Here is an 18,534-nt window from a genome sequence, read left to right as displayed (position 1 = left end):
TAGCTGATTTGTTCATGGAGAAGAATTTTCTTCATAAGAGCTAATCATATGACTTATGCAAGGACTTCGATACCCACGATGATGGTTCCCAACCAGAACTCGGTCGTGTATTGATGTAAGATTTCCATTGGTCACGAGTGTCCTGGACATTGTGTTCACGTGTAGCCTACAAACCATCTCATGTTTTGGAGCTTGCTATCGTAGTTCATTTCCCGAGAATCCCGCAACATCATCCCGTCGATTTGTGTTGCAAACTTTCTTTATACATTTTGAGTCTAAAGCACTTTGTCGCCAACCAGATCTGAAACTCAGGCAGATATGATGGTTGGATCTTTTCCAAGGTCTATGATGTAGGTTCCGGCAAGGTTGATGTTTTGGCCGACACACCTAGTCGGAAGATCTATTATTGTAGTATCTTGATACGTCTCCGCCATATCTACTTTTCCAAACAATTTTGCCCTTGTTTTGGTCTCTAACTTGCATGATTTGAATGGAACTAACCCGGACTGACGCTGTTTTCAGCCGAATTGCCATAGTGTTATTTTTGTGCAGAAATAAAAGTTCTCGAAATGACCTGAAAATCAACGGAGAATTATTTTGGAATATATAAAAAATACTGGAAGAAGAATCCACGTCAGGAGGGCCTCCACCTGTCCACGAGGGTGGGGGCGCGCCTGCCCCCCTGGGCGCGCCCCCTGCCTCGTGGGCCCCTTGACGCTCCACCGACCTCAACCTTGACTCCATATATTCACTTTAGGGGAGAAAAAAATCTGAGAGAAGGATTCATCGTGTTTTACGATACGGAGCCGCCGCCAAGCCCTAAACTCTCTCGGGAGGGCTGATCTGGAGTCCGTTCGGGGCTCCGGAGAGGGAATCCGTTGCCATCATCATCATCAACCTTCCTCCATCACCAATTCCATGATGCTCACCATTGTGTGTGAGTAATTCCATCGTAGGCTTGCTGGACGATGATGGGTTGGATGAGATTTATCATGTAATCAAGTTAGTTTTGTTAGGGTTTGATCCCTAGTATCCACTATGTTCTGAGATTGATGTTGCTATGACTTTGCTATGCTTAATGATTGTCACTAGGGCCCGAGTGCCATGATTTCAGATTTGAACCTATTATGTTTTCATCAATATATGAGAGTTCTTGATCCTATCTTGCAAGTCTATAGTCACCTACTATGTGTTATGATCCGGCAACCCCGAAGTGACAATAATCGGGACCACTCCCGGTGATGACCGTAGTTTGAGGAGTTCATGTATTCACTATGTGTTAATGCTTTGGTCCGGTACTCTATTAAAAGGAGGCCTTAATATCCCTTAGTTTCCAATAGGACCCCGCTGCCACGGGAGGGTAGGACAAAAGATGTCATGCAAGTTATTTTCCATAAGCACGTATGACTATATTCGGAATACATGCCTACATTACATTGATGAACTGGAGCTAGTTCTGTGTCACCCTAGGTTATGACTGTTACATGATCGATCGCATCCGACATAATTCTCTATCACCGATCCAATGCCTACGAGCTTTTCCATATATTGTTTTTCGCTTATTTACTTTTCCGTTGCTACTGTTATAATCACTACAAAACCCAAAAATATTACTTTTGCTACCGTTACCTTTTGCCACCGTTACCACTGCTATCATATTACTTTGCTACTAAACACTTTGCTACAGATATTAAGTTTCCAGATGTGGTTGAATTGACAACTCTGCTGCTAATACTTGAGAATATTCTTTGGCTCCCCTTGTGTCGAATCAATAAATTTGGGTTGAATACTCTACCCTCGAAATCTGTTGCGATCCCCTATACTTGTGGGTTATCAAGACTATTTTCTGGCGCCGTTGCCGGGGAGCGTAGCTCTATTCTTTGAGTCACTTGGGATTTATATCTGTTTATCACTATGAAGAACTTGAAAGATCCGAGAACCAAGATTGATCCCTCAACTACGAGGGGAGGTAAGGAACTGCCATCTAGCTTTGCACTTGATTCACCTTCTATTTTGAGTAAGCTTGCGACACCTAAACCTGCTTCTGTTATTAATTCTGATATGTTGCATGTTATTGATGATGCCACTTCTGCTTTGCATGATACTTATGATGAAACTACTTCTTTGCTTGATACTACTATGCCACTTAGTGAATTTCTTGATGAACAACTTGCTAGGGCTAGAGAGAATGCAATTATTGAAACTGATAATATTGATGAAAGTGATGATGAAGATTCTCCCCCTAGATATGAATTTCCTGTTGTTCTTGAGGGTTATGTTATGGATGAAGAAACTGCTAGAGACTTTCTTGCCTGCAATGATAGAAGTGATCTTAAGAAACTATTAGCTAAGCTGAAAGAAAAATCTCTGAATGCTAGAATGAAATATGATCCTGCTTATTCTACTTCGCCTATCTTTATTACTGATAAGGATTATGATTTCTCTATCGATCCTGAGTTAATTACTTTGGTTGAATCTGATCCTTTCTATGGCTATGAATCTGAAACTGTTGTGGCACATCTTACTAAATTAAATGATATAGCTACCCTGTTTACTAATGATGAGAAAACTCGCTACTACTATATCCTTAAATTATTTCCATTCTCATTAAAGGGTAATGCTAAGTTATGGTTTAAATCTCTTGATCCTGGTCGTGTGCGTAGTCCCCAAGATATGATTTACTATTTATCTGCTAAATATTTCCCTGCTCATAAGAAACAAGCTGCTTTAAGGGAAATATATAATTTTGTGCAAATTGAAGAAGAGAGTCTCCCACAAGCTTGGGGGAGGCTTCTCCAATTACTTAATGCTTTGCCTGATCATCCTCTCAATAAAAATGAAATACTTGATATCTTTTATAATGGACTAACCGATGCTTACAGAGATTACCTGGATAGTTGTGCTAGTTGTGTTTTCAGGGAAAGAACTGTTGATCAAGCTGAAATTCTATTGAATAATATGTTGACTAATGAAAATAATTGGACACTTCCTGAACCAACTCCTAAGCCAACTCCGAAGAAAAGGGGTATTATATTTCTCAGTCCTGAAGATATGCAAGAGGCAAAGAAATCTATGAAAGAAAAAGGTATAAAAGCTGAAGATGTTAAGAATTTACCTCCTGTTGAAGAAATACATGGTCTTGATAACCCGACACAGGTAGTAAAGGTAAACTCTCTCTATAGATATGATAAAACTGAAATCCCTCCTGCTAAGTTTTCTAGCCAATGTTTGGATGAGTTTGATAACTTTATTGTTAAACAAGAGAACTTCAATGCTTATGTTGGTAGACAATTGAAACATAATGCTTATATGATTGAACACTTGAGTGATTATATGGCTAGTGTTAAAGGTGAACTTAAACTTATTAGTAAACATGCTTCTATGGTTACCACTCAAGTAGAACAAGTACTTAAAGCTCAAAATGATTTACTCAATGAATTGAATAGTAAAAATAATGACTTTGCTGTTAGAGTTGCAACTAGAGGAGGTAAAGTGACTCAGGAACCTTTGTATCCTGAGGGCCACCCTAAGAGAATTGAGCAAGATTCTCAGAGAGCTAATGCAGATGCACCTAGTCCTTCTAAGAGGAAGAAAAAGAAAAATGATAGGACTTTGCATGCTTCTAGTGAACCTGTTGTTGACACACCTGAGAATCCCAATGATATGTCTATTTCTGATGCTGAAACACAATCTGGTAATGAACATAAACCTAGTGATAATGTTAATGATGATGTTCATGTTGATGCTCAACCTAGCAATAATAATGATGTAGAAATTGAACCTGTTGTTGATCTTGATAACCCACAATCGAAGAATCAACGTTATGATAAGAGAGACTTTGTTGCTAGGAAGCACGGTAAAGAAAGAGAACCATGGGTTCAGAAACCCATGAGTTTTCCTCCTAAACCATCCAAGAAAAAGGATGATGAGGATTTTGAGCGCTTTGCTGAAATGATTAGACCTATCTTTTTGCGTATGCGTTTGACTGATATGCTTAAAATGAATCCTTATGCTAAATATATGAAAGATATTGTTACTAATAAGAGAAAGATACCGGAAGCTAAAATTTCCACCATGCTTTGCTAATTATACTTTTAATGGTGGAATACCAAAGAAACTTGGAGATCCAGGAGTACCAACTATACCATGCTCCATTAAAATAAACTATGTTAAAACTGCTTTATGTGATCTTGGAGCCGGTGTTAGTGTTATGCCTCTCTCTTTATATCGTAGACTTGATTTGAATAAGTTGACACCTACTGAAATATCTTTGCAAATGGTTGATAAATCAACTGCTATACCTGTCGGTATTTGTGAGGATGTGCCTCTTGTGGTTGCAAACGTTACTATTTTAACGGACTTTGTTATTCTTGATATTCCCGAGGACGATAGTATGTCTATTATTCTTGGAAGACCCTTTTTGAATAATGCAAGGGCTTTTATTGATTGCACCAAAGGCAATGCCACTTTTCATGTTAATGGTAATGAGCATACGGTACACTTTCCGAGGAAACAACCTCAAGTCCACAGTATCAATTCTATTGGAAAAATTTCAACAATTACTATTGGAGGTTTTGAATTTCCTCTTCCTACTGTCAAGAAGAAATATGATATTCTTACTGTTGGGGACATGCATATCCCCATTGAGGTAACCTAGTGTTATTCGAAATTTCTCCGATTCCATGTTATTCGAAATGAGTTTGTTAACAAGACCTGATCAACCTTGTTAGTGGATTCTTTTTGATGAGCATGAGATGGATGAAGTCAGAAGGCACAACTCTCTGTACCCTCTTTTTACTTTCTGTTATTTATACTATATAAAGGAAAAATAGTATTTTTCTATCTGTTTTCTGAATTATCAATGCAATAAAAAACACCCCGAAAATAAAATTTCTCCAAATGCCCTAAAAACTAAATATGATTTTTTTATAGAATATTTGAGAATATCTGGCACTGAGAACACAGCAGGGGGAGCAAGCACCTGGCCACGAGGGTCCAGGGCGCGCCCACCCCCTGGGCATGCCCCCTGCCTCGTGGGCCCATGGTGGCTCCCCTCCACTTATTACAGCTACCACACACTCCTTCCTCCTCCCAAAAAAATCACCAACCAGCTCAAACCCGAGTTCAAGCTCATCTTGCTGCCATTTTCGATCTCCTTGCTCAAAGCTCCATTCACAAAACTGCTTTGGGGGATTGTTCTTTGGTATGTGACTCCTCCAATGGTCCAATTAGTTTTCGTTCTAGTGCTTTATTCATTGCAAATTTTTGCTGCTTAGGTGACCTTGTTCTTGAGCTTGCATGTCAAATTTATATGGTCAAAAGTAGTTTTAATGCATGATATAGCCTCTAGGCACTTGTAGGAGTAGTTGCTATCAATTTTGTTGAGTATGGTTCACTTTTATTTTGAGTTAATAAAAATTTCAGAAATTTTTCAGAGGAAGAAATATGTTTAGGAAAATGTACCAAGGTGGTTCTTCAAGGAAGCAAGGACCGAGGCCCGCAATACGCGATGCGGACAAGGAACCACCAAGAGACGCTCAAGTGTGGCCTTGTGAATGGACGTCAGATGATTTCATGATTCGAGTAGGAATCAAGGAGGAATTTGAAGCATATGTGCGTAATGCTGATCTTGAGAGCTTCGAGGTAGATAAGTGCCGCCAATACTATCACCTAACTGATTCCTTTGTGAGAAGGTTCAAATTTTCATCTTCACGTGATTCTCACACTGTCCTGTTTGATCTTTATGATAAATCTTATACAATGGACTTAGAAGATTTTACCACTGCTTGTAAACTTCCACAGTGGGGGTGATGTTAGTGAACCTCGCAAATCTGAATTTAGAGATTTTCTTGCTAGTATAATTGTGGGGGAATCTAGAGATGTAACATAAGCCACCATAGGGAGCATTCATTTCCCTGTTATACATTATTTTGCTCTCTTCATAGGAAGGTGCATAAACGGTAAAGATGAAGCATGTCACATGTGTGTACCTGATCTCAGCGTTCTCAGGAGCGCTGTTTTAGGAGATAAACAATACAACTTGGGGGCTACTGTTGCACATAGGTTGCATAATAATCGTATTCATGGAGATTTCTTTGGTGGAATTTATGCAACTCGTATAGCTAACTCTCTTGATATACCCATACGTGAATATGATATTGAGTTGCCTCCTACTTATTTAGATTATGATGATATGGTTCGTCATCAGTTTGTTGAGAGGAACGATCAGTTCCTCCAGTACCGACTAATCTTTTACAGACGACGCACCTATCACGTCGCTCTCCCTGCTCCTACTTTCTTTGACTTTCAGGCAGAAGGGAGATATGTTATAACCAGGGAGGAGGTGACCGAGTACGAGAGGAGTGCGGAGACAGCTCGCCTCCAAGCTGCAGCTCATCAGGCAATTGCCGCTGCATCTCAGTACGACCCCAGCTACAACTTTGGATATCCGCCAGGCCAGCCGTGGCCATAGACCAACTTAGGCCAAAAGCCTAAGCTTGGGGGAGTACGTATTTCTCACCGACATTACATTCCTGTTCACACACCCATGCTAGTTGTCGGTGCTCATACTTTTTCACTATATCATCCATGCTAGTTTATTTCCTTTTTATGCTTTCTTCTTGTGTGTTTGATAAACCTTAAGAAAAACAAAAAATATAGTTGTAGCTTTTAGTTAGTTTAATTTCTTGCCTGTAGTAATTAAAAAGAAAACCCAAAAAGATTTCTCGTTCTTCTTTTGCTTGTTGGGAGCTTTCCCATGTAAATAGTTTTATTTCTTTTCTTGTTCTTTGGGGGTCAAGAGGAGAAGACCATGATTAAAATGATTGAGTGGCTCTCATATGCATTATTGTTGATCTAACAAAGAGCCCATGTTACCTTGTCTTCTCTCTTGAATTGAATGCTTGCAGATTCCAGCTTAGTCCAATGCACATGCACTATTATTATTATACACACTATTCGGTCGTGCAAGTGAAAGGCAATAATGATGATCATATGATGAACTTATTGAGATGAGAAAAGCTGGTATGAACTCGACCTCTCTTGTTTTTGTAAATATGATTAGTTCATTGTTCCTGATTTAGCCTATTATGAAAGAAACATGTTTGCAATGACAATTAGAGATTATAGTTTCTTATGCCATGCTTAATTAGCTAGGAGCTTATAATGGTTTACCTTGCGTGCCAACATGCTATTAAAATAGTTGTGATGTGGTATGATAGGGTGGTATCCTCTTTCGAACGATTCGAGTGGCTTGACTTGGCACATGTTCACGCATGTAGTTGAAACAAAATCAACATAACCTCTACGATATTTATATTCATGGTGCATTGTATCCTACTCATGCTTGCATTCGGTGTTGATTAATTTTAATGCATGTTCATGACTGTTGTCGCTCTCTAGCTGGTCGCTTCCCAGTCTTTTTCTAGCCTTCACCTGTACTAAGCGGGAATACTGCTTGTGCATCCAATTCCATAAACCCCAAAGTTGTTCCATATGAGTCCACCATACCTACCTATATACGGTATCTACCTGCCGTTCCAAGTAAATTTGTATGTGCCAAACTCTAAACCTTCAAATAATCATTCTGTTTTGTATGCTCGAATAGCTCATGTATCAACTAGGGTTGTCTGTATCTTCCATGCTAGGCGGGTTATTCTCAAGAGGAGTGGACTCCGATCCTCACTCACGAGAAAATGGCTGGTCACCGGGATGCCCAGTCCCATGCTTTATGCAAATCAAATCAAAATAACTGCAAACAAAACTCCCCCAGGATTGTTGTTAGTTGGAGGCACTCATTGTTTCGAGCAAGCCATGGATTGATGCTTGTTGGTGGAGGGGGAGTATAAACTTTACCATTCTGTTTGGGAACCGCCTATAATGTTTGTAGCATGGAAGATATCGAGATCTCTCGATTGTTATGTTGACAATGAAAGTATACTGTTCAAAATATTATTCATATCTATTTCAAAATCGAGCCCTAGCACCAAGCCCTAAACTCTCTCGGGAGGGCTGATCTGGAGTCCGTTCGGGGCTCCGGAGAGGGGAATCCGTCGCCATCATCATCATCAACCTTCCTCCATCACCAATTCCATGATGCTCACCGCCGTGCATGAGTAATTCCATCGTAGGCTTGCTGGACGATGATGGGTTGGATGAGATTTATCATGTAATCGAGTTAGTTTTGTTAGGGTTTGATCCCTAGTATCCACTATGTTCTGAGATTGATGTTGCTATGACTTTGCTATGCTTAATGCTTGTCACTAGGGCCCGAGTGCCATGATTTCAGATCTGAACCTATTATGTTTTCATCAATATATGAGAGTTCTTGATCCTATCTTGCAAATCTATAGTCACCTACTATGTGTTATGATCCGGCAACCCTGAAGTGACAATAATCAGGACCACTCCCGGTGATGACCGTAGTTTGAGGAGTTCATGTATTCACTATGTGTTAATGCTTTGGTCCGGTACTCTAATAAAAGGAGGCCTTAATATCCCTTAGTTTCCAATAGGACCCCGCTGCCACAGGAGGGTAGGACAAAAGATGTCATGCAAGTTCTTTTCCATAAGCACGTATGACTATATTCGGAATACATGCCTACATTACATTGATGAACTGGAGCTAGTTCTGTGTCACCCCAAGTTATGACTGTTACATGATCGATCGCATCCGACATAATTCTCTATCACCGATACAATGCCTACGAGCTTTTCCATATATTGTTCTTTTCTTATTTACTTTTCCGTTGCTACTTTTATAATCACTATAAAACCCAAAAGTATTACTTTTGCTACTGTTACCATTGCTATCATATTACTTTGCTACTAAACACTTTGCTGCAGATATTAAGTTTCCAAGTGTGGTTTTATTGACAACTCAGCTGCTAATACTTGAGAATATTCTTTGGCTCCCCTTGTGTTGAATTAATAAATTTGGGTTGAATACTCTACCCTCGAAAACTGTTGCGATCCCCTATACTTGTGCGTTATCATATCTTGATTGAGCAATTTGACTATGTTCTCCATGAGGATTCCATGTGACTAATTCCAGAAGTTGTTCCTTATGGGTTCGTTGTGCTCTCGAAGTCTGACCTTCACTTGATGGCCATGTTGATGCTATTAAGCATGACAGTGGTAGCTAGAACATCAAGGAGAACATTAGAAGCAGAGTGCTAAATGTCTCCCAGACGATAATCCAGATTTTGTTTCCTTGGCATCACCAAGGTGAAACCTGAGAAAGTGTTGTCTTCCTTTGCATCTGCATCATCCATCACTATTCATTATGGTAGTATGATGTATTGCCAGGATTCCCGGCACGGATGTTGGTAAGATTTTGATGAGTATGGAAATGCTCAAGTTCTTGAGAGCACACTTAGTCACTGGGTTATATCCTCGGTATCAATTGGAATGTGCCCTTCGTTTGTCGAATCATTGTATAACCATTGTTTCCTTTCCAAACTGAGTATACCATTCTTTAGAATTCCTTCAAATGATCAATTGTGAATTGCCTCGGTATGGTATGAAGAGTTTCAATGATCCGTGTATCAAATGTAATTCTTTTTGCCACTTAAGGGAATAACTCTACGAGTCACCTTCCCTAAGGTGCCCCGTTATGGAATCATGGCAATTAACTCCTCGCTACTTCGAAACCCATGCACCATATTACTTAGGAGTGGAATTTTTGCTTACCAAATTGAACCCTTGTCATATAATTCTTCCCATCCCTCTCGATGTGTGTTTTGTGTCTTAGCTCGAGAGGCGTTATCGTGTCTCATTCCATGAGCTTATCATGAGTTGCTCGATCTAAGAAGGTCGATTCTCATAGAGTTTCCCATATTCCTTTTGTCGTTGTGTTTGGATGAAGATCTCGAAAGCAAAGATGTCAAGATCAATATGATGCAGTGGATCAACATCTCTGAGAAGGAAAGTTGGATCATGAAGACTGTGATAGATTTGTGACCCCCTTTCCTCTTACCTCACGTCTTGAATCTCGGGACGAGATTCTTGCTTAGTGGGGGTGAGTTGTCACAGCCCTAGAATTTTTGTTGTGATTAGTTGCATCTGCATCCATGCATTATGTTTGATTTTTTTAACTTGAAATCAGGATGTTCAAACCCTAACACCAAATGGAATTCAACCAAGCTCAATTTGAAATCATCTCAATGAACCCAAAATGCCCTTCAGAAAAGTTCATCATTTTTGAATTGGTTGAAAACCTCTGCCAAAAATGGTTCAAATTTTTCTAGGCTGTCTTGGATTTTTGAATTAAACCATAAAGTATTTGAATTTGGGCATTTAAATGCTATAACTATTTTTAAATGCTCAAATAATTCTAAAACTAAATGAGGGTTGTAGGAAATATTTCAAAAGTGCCAAGAAATATTTTTAGGATTTATAAAATTGATTTGGTTTTAAAGCTGGATCAAAAACAAACTACAAAATTAGAGAACAAAAATAAAAAGGGATAGAAACTCACCTGGCTTACCTGTCCAGCCCAGCCGGCCTAGCACTGTAGCTGGCCTAGCCCAGCGGCGCCCCGTCCTCAACCTCCTGCTAGTGGGCAGGAGGGCGTGTGCCCGCCGCGTGTCCCCGAGGGCGCCACGCACTCCCCATCGACCCCCTGCACCTGTCCCCTCTCTCCTAGGACTCCCTCCCCCTCCTTTGCTCTCTTCCCGCAGCACCACCGAGCACGGTCGTCGCTGCCGCTCACCGTAGCCATGGCCACTGCCTCTCCCTAGCCCCTGGAGCTGTCCATGAGCTCCGCCACCTCGTCCTCGACCCCCTCACCGAGCCACACAACCGGGCGTGCCACACAGTAACTTCCCCGACCTCGTCTTCAAGCTTCGGGCGCCGAGATCACCGGCGACCTCCTGCCATCACCAGCCCCTCCCCGAGCTCGCCGAGGCCTCTGTCACAACCGCTGTGAGCTCCTCTCTCTCCCCCTAGCGACACCGCTCGAGTCGCTCTCTAACCCCGCTTGCCACCGCGGCTGAGAGCTCGGCTCCGCCAGCCATGTCACAGTCGTGGTCGCGTCAACTGAAGATCGGAACCGAGCCCGTCACCACATTCAGTGCATCACCAGGAGCCCATAGCATCCCACCGCGCCGCCTGACATGCAGCATAACAACAACCCCGAGCTCACCCAAACTCCGGCCGCCGCCACGAGCTCGTTTCCAGCGAGGTCCACCCCAGCTGCCGCCGCTTGTCGTGTTGCATGCGCGTGAGTCCCGGCACCGCGTAGAGCCCCTCCGCCGCTCATTTGGTCGCCAAAGGACATTTTACGAGCGCCTTCGCCATCTCTGGCTTTTCCTACGATGAGTTGTGGGTCAACTCCGGCGAGTTTGACCTTGGTTGACCGCATTTGACCCCCTGTGTCCATGACATGTGGGGCCGGTCCGTGACTAAATTTAGTTTAGCATTATGGTTAGTGCTAACTACCATGCTTAGCATAATGTGTGACCACGTAGGCCTCGCATTTGCTAATTAGATAATTAGCGCTAACATCCTTTGTTAGTGGAGTGGGTCACTAACCAGTGGGACCCACTGGTCAGGTTTGACCTGGACGGCCAGTTGACCCACTGATGTCATCCCTGCATAATGTTGACACAGTAAATGTTTTCTGGAGTTTTAAGTAAATCAAAAATGATTTATTATTCCATAAATTATTTAAAACAACTAAAAATCATAGAAATTAAACCGTAACTCCAATGAAAATAAGTTATATATGAAAAATTATCAGAAAAATGAAGAAACTGTTTATGGCATTTCCATGCATGTTTTGAAAAACTTAAAGGTGTTGTATAAGACAATTTTAATAAATGGCATTTGAAATGCCTTATGTGGAGTTTGAATTTGAATCTTGTATTCAAACCAACTCCATTTAAATTGTTGCTACTGAGTCAAAGCTGGCTTGCTGCAGTTTAACTCCACCACCCCTTTTGTTGATACTGATGCATATGTAATTAGCCTGATGTAAGTCTTGCTGAGTACATTTGTACTCACGTTTGCTTAATTTATGTTTTTGCAGAGAGACTTCAGTCTCACTAGTAGTTCTACATGGCTTCGACGATTAGCTTGGGAATCCTAAACAGAGATCTAGTTCCTAAGAAGGGTCTTGTAGATAGACATGCTTCCTAGCCTTCTTTCTTTTCAGCTGTCTGTACTCAGACCGGGATACTTCCATTTGTGCTTGTTGCTTCTATGATTTTGTATGTTGAGTCATGAGACCCATGTTTGTAATATCATACTATGTATGGCTCTTCAGAGTCTCTTAAATAAATACTTTGAGTCATAGAGTTTTGTTGTGATGCCATGTTGTATTTACACATATCGCGCATATTGTGTGTATGTTATTGAAATGCTTGGTATGTGTGGGATCCGACACCTAGTTATTTATTCTTGGTAGCCTTCCTTATGGGTAAATGTCTCCTAGTGCTTCCACTGAGACATGGTAGTTCACTACTGCTCCAGAACACATGGGTTGACCAACATGTGTCCTTCTTTGCTCTTGTGTCTGTCCCTTCGGGGAAATGTCATGCGGTGTTTACCGGAGTCCCGATGGCTTGCTACATCCCGATTACACTCGCTGCTGACCGACATGTGCATTGCTAGGTCATGTATGCTTGTCCCTATAAGTTTGTGCCACCTTGGGTTTACGACTAGTCATGTCGGCCCGGCTTCTATGTCATATGGATGCTAGTGATACAATCATATACGTGAGCCAACAGGCGCAATGGTCCCGGCCTAGGTAAGGCTGCAGCCGTGGGAATACCGTGCGTGAGCCTGCAAAGTGATATGATGTGTTACATGCTAGATCGTGTGACTTAGGATCGGGGTCCTCACAACCAGTCCCCGGCCTCCGCCATTAGGTACGTGCTGTTTTGTGTCGACGTCAACGCAGCGCCACTCCATTTTCCCCACTCGACATTGCCCCAGCTTGTCTGGCCGGGGACGCCTAATGTGGATCAGCTCGATGCCCACTCTCTGTTCGCCGGTATGTATCAACCGGGCAATACATCATATGACGATGCAGACAGACGGATGTTGAAGATGAACCACGATGAAGACGGAGGCTGCTACAAGGACGAGCTAGTGGATGACTTGGAGCCGGAGGCGCGTGCCCATCAACCGGGCATGTACACCCAATCAGGCATGCATCAGCTGTGGTGCCCTCTCATCCAACCATCCAACTTCTACAAAGGGGTCAGCACCAGAAATGCAGCAGAACATCGTCGAGACCTCCATCTTCGTCATCCACAACAACTCTAACCGCCGCCATTTTCCATCTCACCACCACCGTAGAACTCATCCAAATTAGCCATACCTTGTAACCGTGTATCGCATCCAACAACTACTATAAGACATATTATCAATCAATCTTTATGATGTGTTCTTAAATGGTTTCTTCTTGCGATCTAATCACTATGTGTGAGTAATCTGGTAGGGTCATGGGTTGAGGCACAACCCTGCAACCCTATGTATTTGTTGGAGGGATTGGTGCAAGTATTTTGATGTCTTGTATGTGTGAAATAAAATTGTTTCATAGTTTTCTCTTGTCTCGTTCGTGATCTTTGTCCCTGCAGGTACCCAAGATCAGAGAGATCGAGCCACGAAGAGGCTAAGGGCAGAGAGACCGTGAAACACTATTCTGAACACTGGTGAGAAAAAGGTTTAGTGCGGTAGCGTGGATCCTATCTCTTGGGATATAAAAGGTGTAGCCATTAAACATCCAATGCTTTTGTCTCATTTTATCTTAACTACCAAGGCAACCCCGCACGACGGATGAGGTATTTGGTTAGACAATTGATTCTTGATGCAAGACACGTGCCGGTCAAAACATAATTTGGACACATCCCCCACTTTGAGATGTTGCAGGCACATCTTGGTGCTGACTTCGAGAGCACAAACGAATATCATGATGATCTGGTTCGCAAATATATGGTTGTAAGAATAAGTTCTCATACCCATGCTATTTTTTATAAGTGTTGAAATGTGCAACTTGGTTTCGATTCGATCCAAAAACTGGAATCTAACTCTCTTGCAAAGTGACGGTGTCCTGACTAGGGGGTACCAACCTAGTTGTCCCACAGTCCTCGGGCCGAGCCTATGGGCCCTCATTCTCATAAGGAAGGACTCTGAAAGCCTCACACCTCGACGTGATCAAGACAGCCTCTGCCGAAGACTTGACGTGTACTCCAAGGACAGCTCCGGTGACCACCATACGCATCCCTAGATCTACAACCGACTATGTAACCCTAGGTACCCCTCCAGCGTGTATATAAGCCAAGGGGTTTAGCCTGTAGAGGGGACCCGATCATAATCTCATTCACCTAGCCTTAGGGTTAGAACACAACTCTCGATCTTGAGGTAGAACAAGCTTGTACTTGACACACAACCACCAATATAATCAAAGCAGGACATAGGGTATTACCTCTTCGAGAGGGCCCGAACCTGGGTAAACACCGTGTCCCTTGTCTCATGTTACCATTGATCCAAGATCCACAGATCGGGTCCCCTAAGGGAATCATGGAGTAAGGGGTCCTCTGGGCGACGACCCATTGTACATGGGTCGGACTGGTGGCCAGGTTTGCTCGGATCTCTCGACTTCCTGCATTGGAGATGGTAGAGCTGCCAAAAACTCTACAAGGGAAATACCAGAGTATTGTTAAGAAGCACACCATCATTCTTGAAGCAGTTGCATCACATAATCTATTTGGCACGTTCTCTTTGGTATGCATGTGTATCACAATGAAATCAATGTACTGCAGCGATCTCCATTGTTTGCTAGGCTGACTGAAGCGAAAGCTCTTCCTTACAAATGTACTGTTAATGGCCATGAATACAACATGGGGATACTATCTGGTTGACGTATCTATCCTCTTTGGGTTACCTTTGTCAAGATCATCTCTAGGCTAGTTGGTCAGAAGAGGTCTCACTTTGCCTAAAAACAAGAAGCAGCTAAAAAGGATGTTGAGAGGGCATTTGGAGTTCTCCAGGCCCGTTTTGCAGTTGTTCATGGACCTACCAAACAATGAGATCCGAAGACCTTGTGGGGTGATGACATGTTGTGTGATCATGCACAACATGATCGTGGAGGATGAGGGTGAGGATGTTGCCTCATTCTTGAATTTGAGAACATGGGTGATCCTATCAAACTTCCATATCATAACATGGGCGATGGGTTTATTCAAATGCATCAACAAATTTAGCATCGAGCAACTCAAGAAAAAAATTAATTGATCACTTGTGGGCGGTTAAAGAGGAAAAGTAAAACATATGTGCTATTTAATTTCAAGTTTAAACTACGTTAATTTGAAAATTTTGTTGGATTGTAATATTTAAGTTAGAACTACGATTTGATATACAATTATTTTAAGCTTGTAGACTTACAAAAACAGTGAAAAATTTGCGGTTATAGTTGGATGGGCGGCTTCTGCATCAGTGTCCATGAACTAGTCCCCACTGATTCGTGGGCAGATGCAGTGTCCGATTTGAGGTCACATTAATAGATGCCCTTAGGGCATCTCCAACGCCGACCCTCAAATCGCCCGCATACGTCCGGATCGCGGAAGCCATCAAACGGGGCATGTATCGGTCCACTCGATGACCCGGACACACTTTCTCCGGCAAAGTGGAGACAAGGTGGGGGTGCGGGAGTCCGGACAACAACCACGTTGGACTCCGGCACCCCATGCCCACTAAATCAGCCCTCTCGGTCCCATTTTCTTCCACTTCGCCACTAAACCCCCTTACTTTGCACCCGCAACCTCCACCGCCGCCGTTGTACCTCTCCAACCGCCGCACAAGCATTGCCAGATGTTCGCAACCAGCACCGACTCGTCAGCTCGCCTTTTACGATGGCGATGTCCACCGTGGAGCCATTTGCACCCAGGTACACTCCGCCACCCTGTCGACGACCTCCATGGCGGCCACCACGCTTAGTAGGTATTCGGTCAAATGCCATTGAGCTTATTTTCAGACACCACGTCATTTTTTCAGAGTAAGACAGATGGAGGGGCACTCGACCATGGAGGATGAGTTGTTGTGCGATGCGTGGTTAGCTGTATCCATGGATTTCATAGGCAGGAGCAGAGGGGGAACCTTCTGGCAGGAAGTGCATGAATCGTTTCATGCACGAAAGCACATTGTGCCCTGATACGTCTCCAACGTATATATAATTTTTTATCGTTCCATGCTATTATAGTATCAATCTTGAATGTTTTATATGCAATTATATGTTATTTTATATCATTTTTTGGGACTAACTTATTAACTCAGTGCCTAGTGCCAGTTACTGTATTTTGCCTATTTTTGGTCTTCCAGAAAATCAGTACCAAACAAAGTCCAAACGCTATGAAACTTTTTGATGATTTTTTCTGGACAAGAGAGACCCTAGAAGCTTCGGAGGGAGACCAGAAGGCAAACGAGGAGACGATAAGGCAACAGGGCACGTTCTAATGCCTTGTGGGCCCCTCATGGCTCCGTCTAACCTAATTTCACCTCTATAGAATCTCTAACATCAGAAAACCAACATAGAGCCACCCAAAACACTTTTTCTGCCGCCGCATGTTTATGTTCTTCTGCGATCCCATATGTATGCCTTTTTCGATACTCTGCCGGAGGGGGAATAGATCACGGAAGGCTTCTACATCATCTTTATTGCCCTTCCGATGATGTGTGAGTAGTTCACCACAGACCTACGGGGCCATAGCTAGTAGCTAGATGGCTTCTTCTCTCTCCTTGATCTTCAATACAATGTTCTCCTCGATCTTCTTGGAGTTCTATCAAACGTAATTTTCTTTTGCAGTGTGTTTGTTGGGATCCGATGAAGTGAGTTCATGATCTAAATATTAATGGAGTCTTTCTGAACTTTATTATGCATGATTGTTATGGCTTTGTATTTCTCTTCGATCTATCCGTTTGGTTTGTCCAACTAGATTGATTTATCTTCAGTGGGAGAGGTGCTTTGTAATAGGTTCAATATTGCGGTGCTCTATATCCGAGTGACGGAAAGGGACAAAACACATATTTGTATTGTTGCCATTAAGTATAAAAGGACGGGGTTTATTCATATTGATTGGGTTTACTTTGTCGACATTATGTCATCTTGCTTAAGGCTTCACTCTGTTTTATACTTAATACCATAGATGCATGATGGATAGCGATCGATTGATGCAGTAATAGTAGTAGATACATGCCGGAGTCGGTGTACTTGTCTCGGACGTGATGCCTATATACACGATCATTGCCTTAAATATCGTCATAACTATGCGCTTTTCTATCAATTTCCTAACAGTAATTGTTTACCCATCGTATGCTATGTGTTCGAGAGAGAAGTCTCTAGTGAAAACTATGGCACTCGGGTCTACTTTTATCATATATAAAAACACAAAAACACTTTGCTGCAATTTTATTTCTTTCCTCTTGTTTGCAATTTATTATCTACCACTACAAGACTTAATCCATGCAAGTAACTGCCAAGGGGATTGACAACCCTCTTGTTTGTGTTAGGTGCAAATATTTACTTTTGTGTGTGCAGGTGTTGTTTACGAGGTTCTGTGTGGTTCTTCTATTGGATTGATAACTTTGGTTTTTACCTGAAGGAAATACTTATTTTTACTATATCACATTTCTTCTCCTTTTCGAGAAAATTCCAATGCAACTCACAAATAGCACGCCCTATGACATGCATATCATCCATGATCGAAATATGAGGTCATTATCGTATCGATGGTACACCATTTAGACCATCGTCATTAAGTTTTGTCAAGTAGTTACTCAGCTGAAGGCAAGATGGCCGTTGCATGTGGTAGATGAGGAGATCATAAGCTTTGCTTCTTCTTACTTAACTTGTTGATTGAATTATTCATTCACTCAATGTTACTCTACACATTGTGTAGCCCGTACGTGTTGTCGTGATGTATCACAGGATATAGGGACGGTCATTTACGTACATACACTGTTGGATGAAACTGAAGGGCCAATATGTGTGGGACAATATGATCCGTTAAAAAACTTGTTCGTCATCGAATTTGAGGTATTGATGTACTAGACTTATCATGTTATGTATGAATGATTTGTGATATCTTCTTTCCAAACTTTGATGAATATCAGCCGGTTTGCATGAATTTCGTCCGCTAAGTCGAAGTCCGGCTTAAAATGTATGCCGACAGCGTTGGAAGGCCGCCTCCTGCATCCGTGTCCGTAGACTGGTTGCTTATCCGCGGACGGATGCGGCAGAAAGTTTGCGGGTCGCCGTTGGAGACGCTCTTTACTAACTGGTGTATTTTTTAATTAAAAAGGCAAAGTTTTTGCCTCTAGCTTAAAGAAAACTAGATGATACTCCGCACGTTGTTGTGGAAATAGTTTGCAACATATTTCAATGTGATCCGTTATATGAAACATGAATATTTGAAGTAATAATATAAAAAGCTAAAACTAAAAATACATATAATTTATTATGTTTGATTACTATATAGTTGTAAAATGTTTATTAAATATATATAGCATAATAGAATGAAAATTCATGTTTGT

The 18,534-nt window shown here is 42.0% G+C and overlaps 1 protein-coding gene across 1 annotated transcript; it reads left to right on the top strand.

Moving 5' to 3' along the window:
- Positions 1-1,914: 1,914 nt before the first annotated feature.
- Positions 1,915-11,583, top strand: LOC147960101 (uncharacterized). The gene is made up of 2 exons (XM_087533142.1): positions 1,915-3,349; positions 11,516-11,583. The coding sequence occupies exons 1-2, from the start codon at positions 1,915-1,917 to the stop codon at positions 11,581-11,583; spliced, it is 1,503 nt and encodes a 500-aa protein (XP_087389268.1).
- The last annotated feature ends 6,951 nt before the right edge of the window (positions 11,584-18,534 follow it).

Source organism: Triticum urartu, chromosome 7A, assembly GCF_056163025.1.
Source record: "Triticum urartu cultivar PI428250 chromosome 7A, HENAU_Tu73, whole genome shotgun sequence".
Taxonomy (NCBI): Eukaryota; Viridiplantae; Streptophyta; class Magnoliopsida; order Poales; family Poaceae; genus Triticum; species Triticum urartu.
The sequence above is the reverse complement of the archived record's forward strand: the minus strand, read 5'-3'. Positions and strand labels throughout refer to the sequence as shown.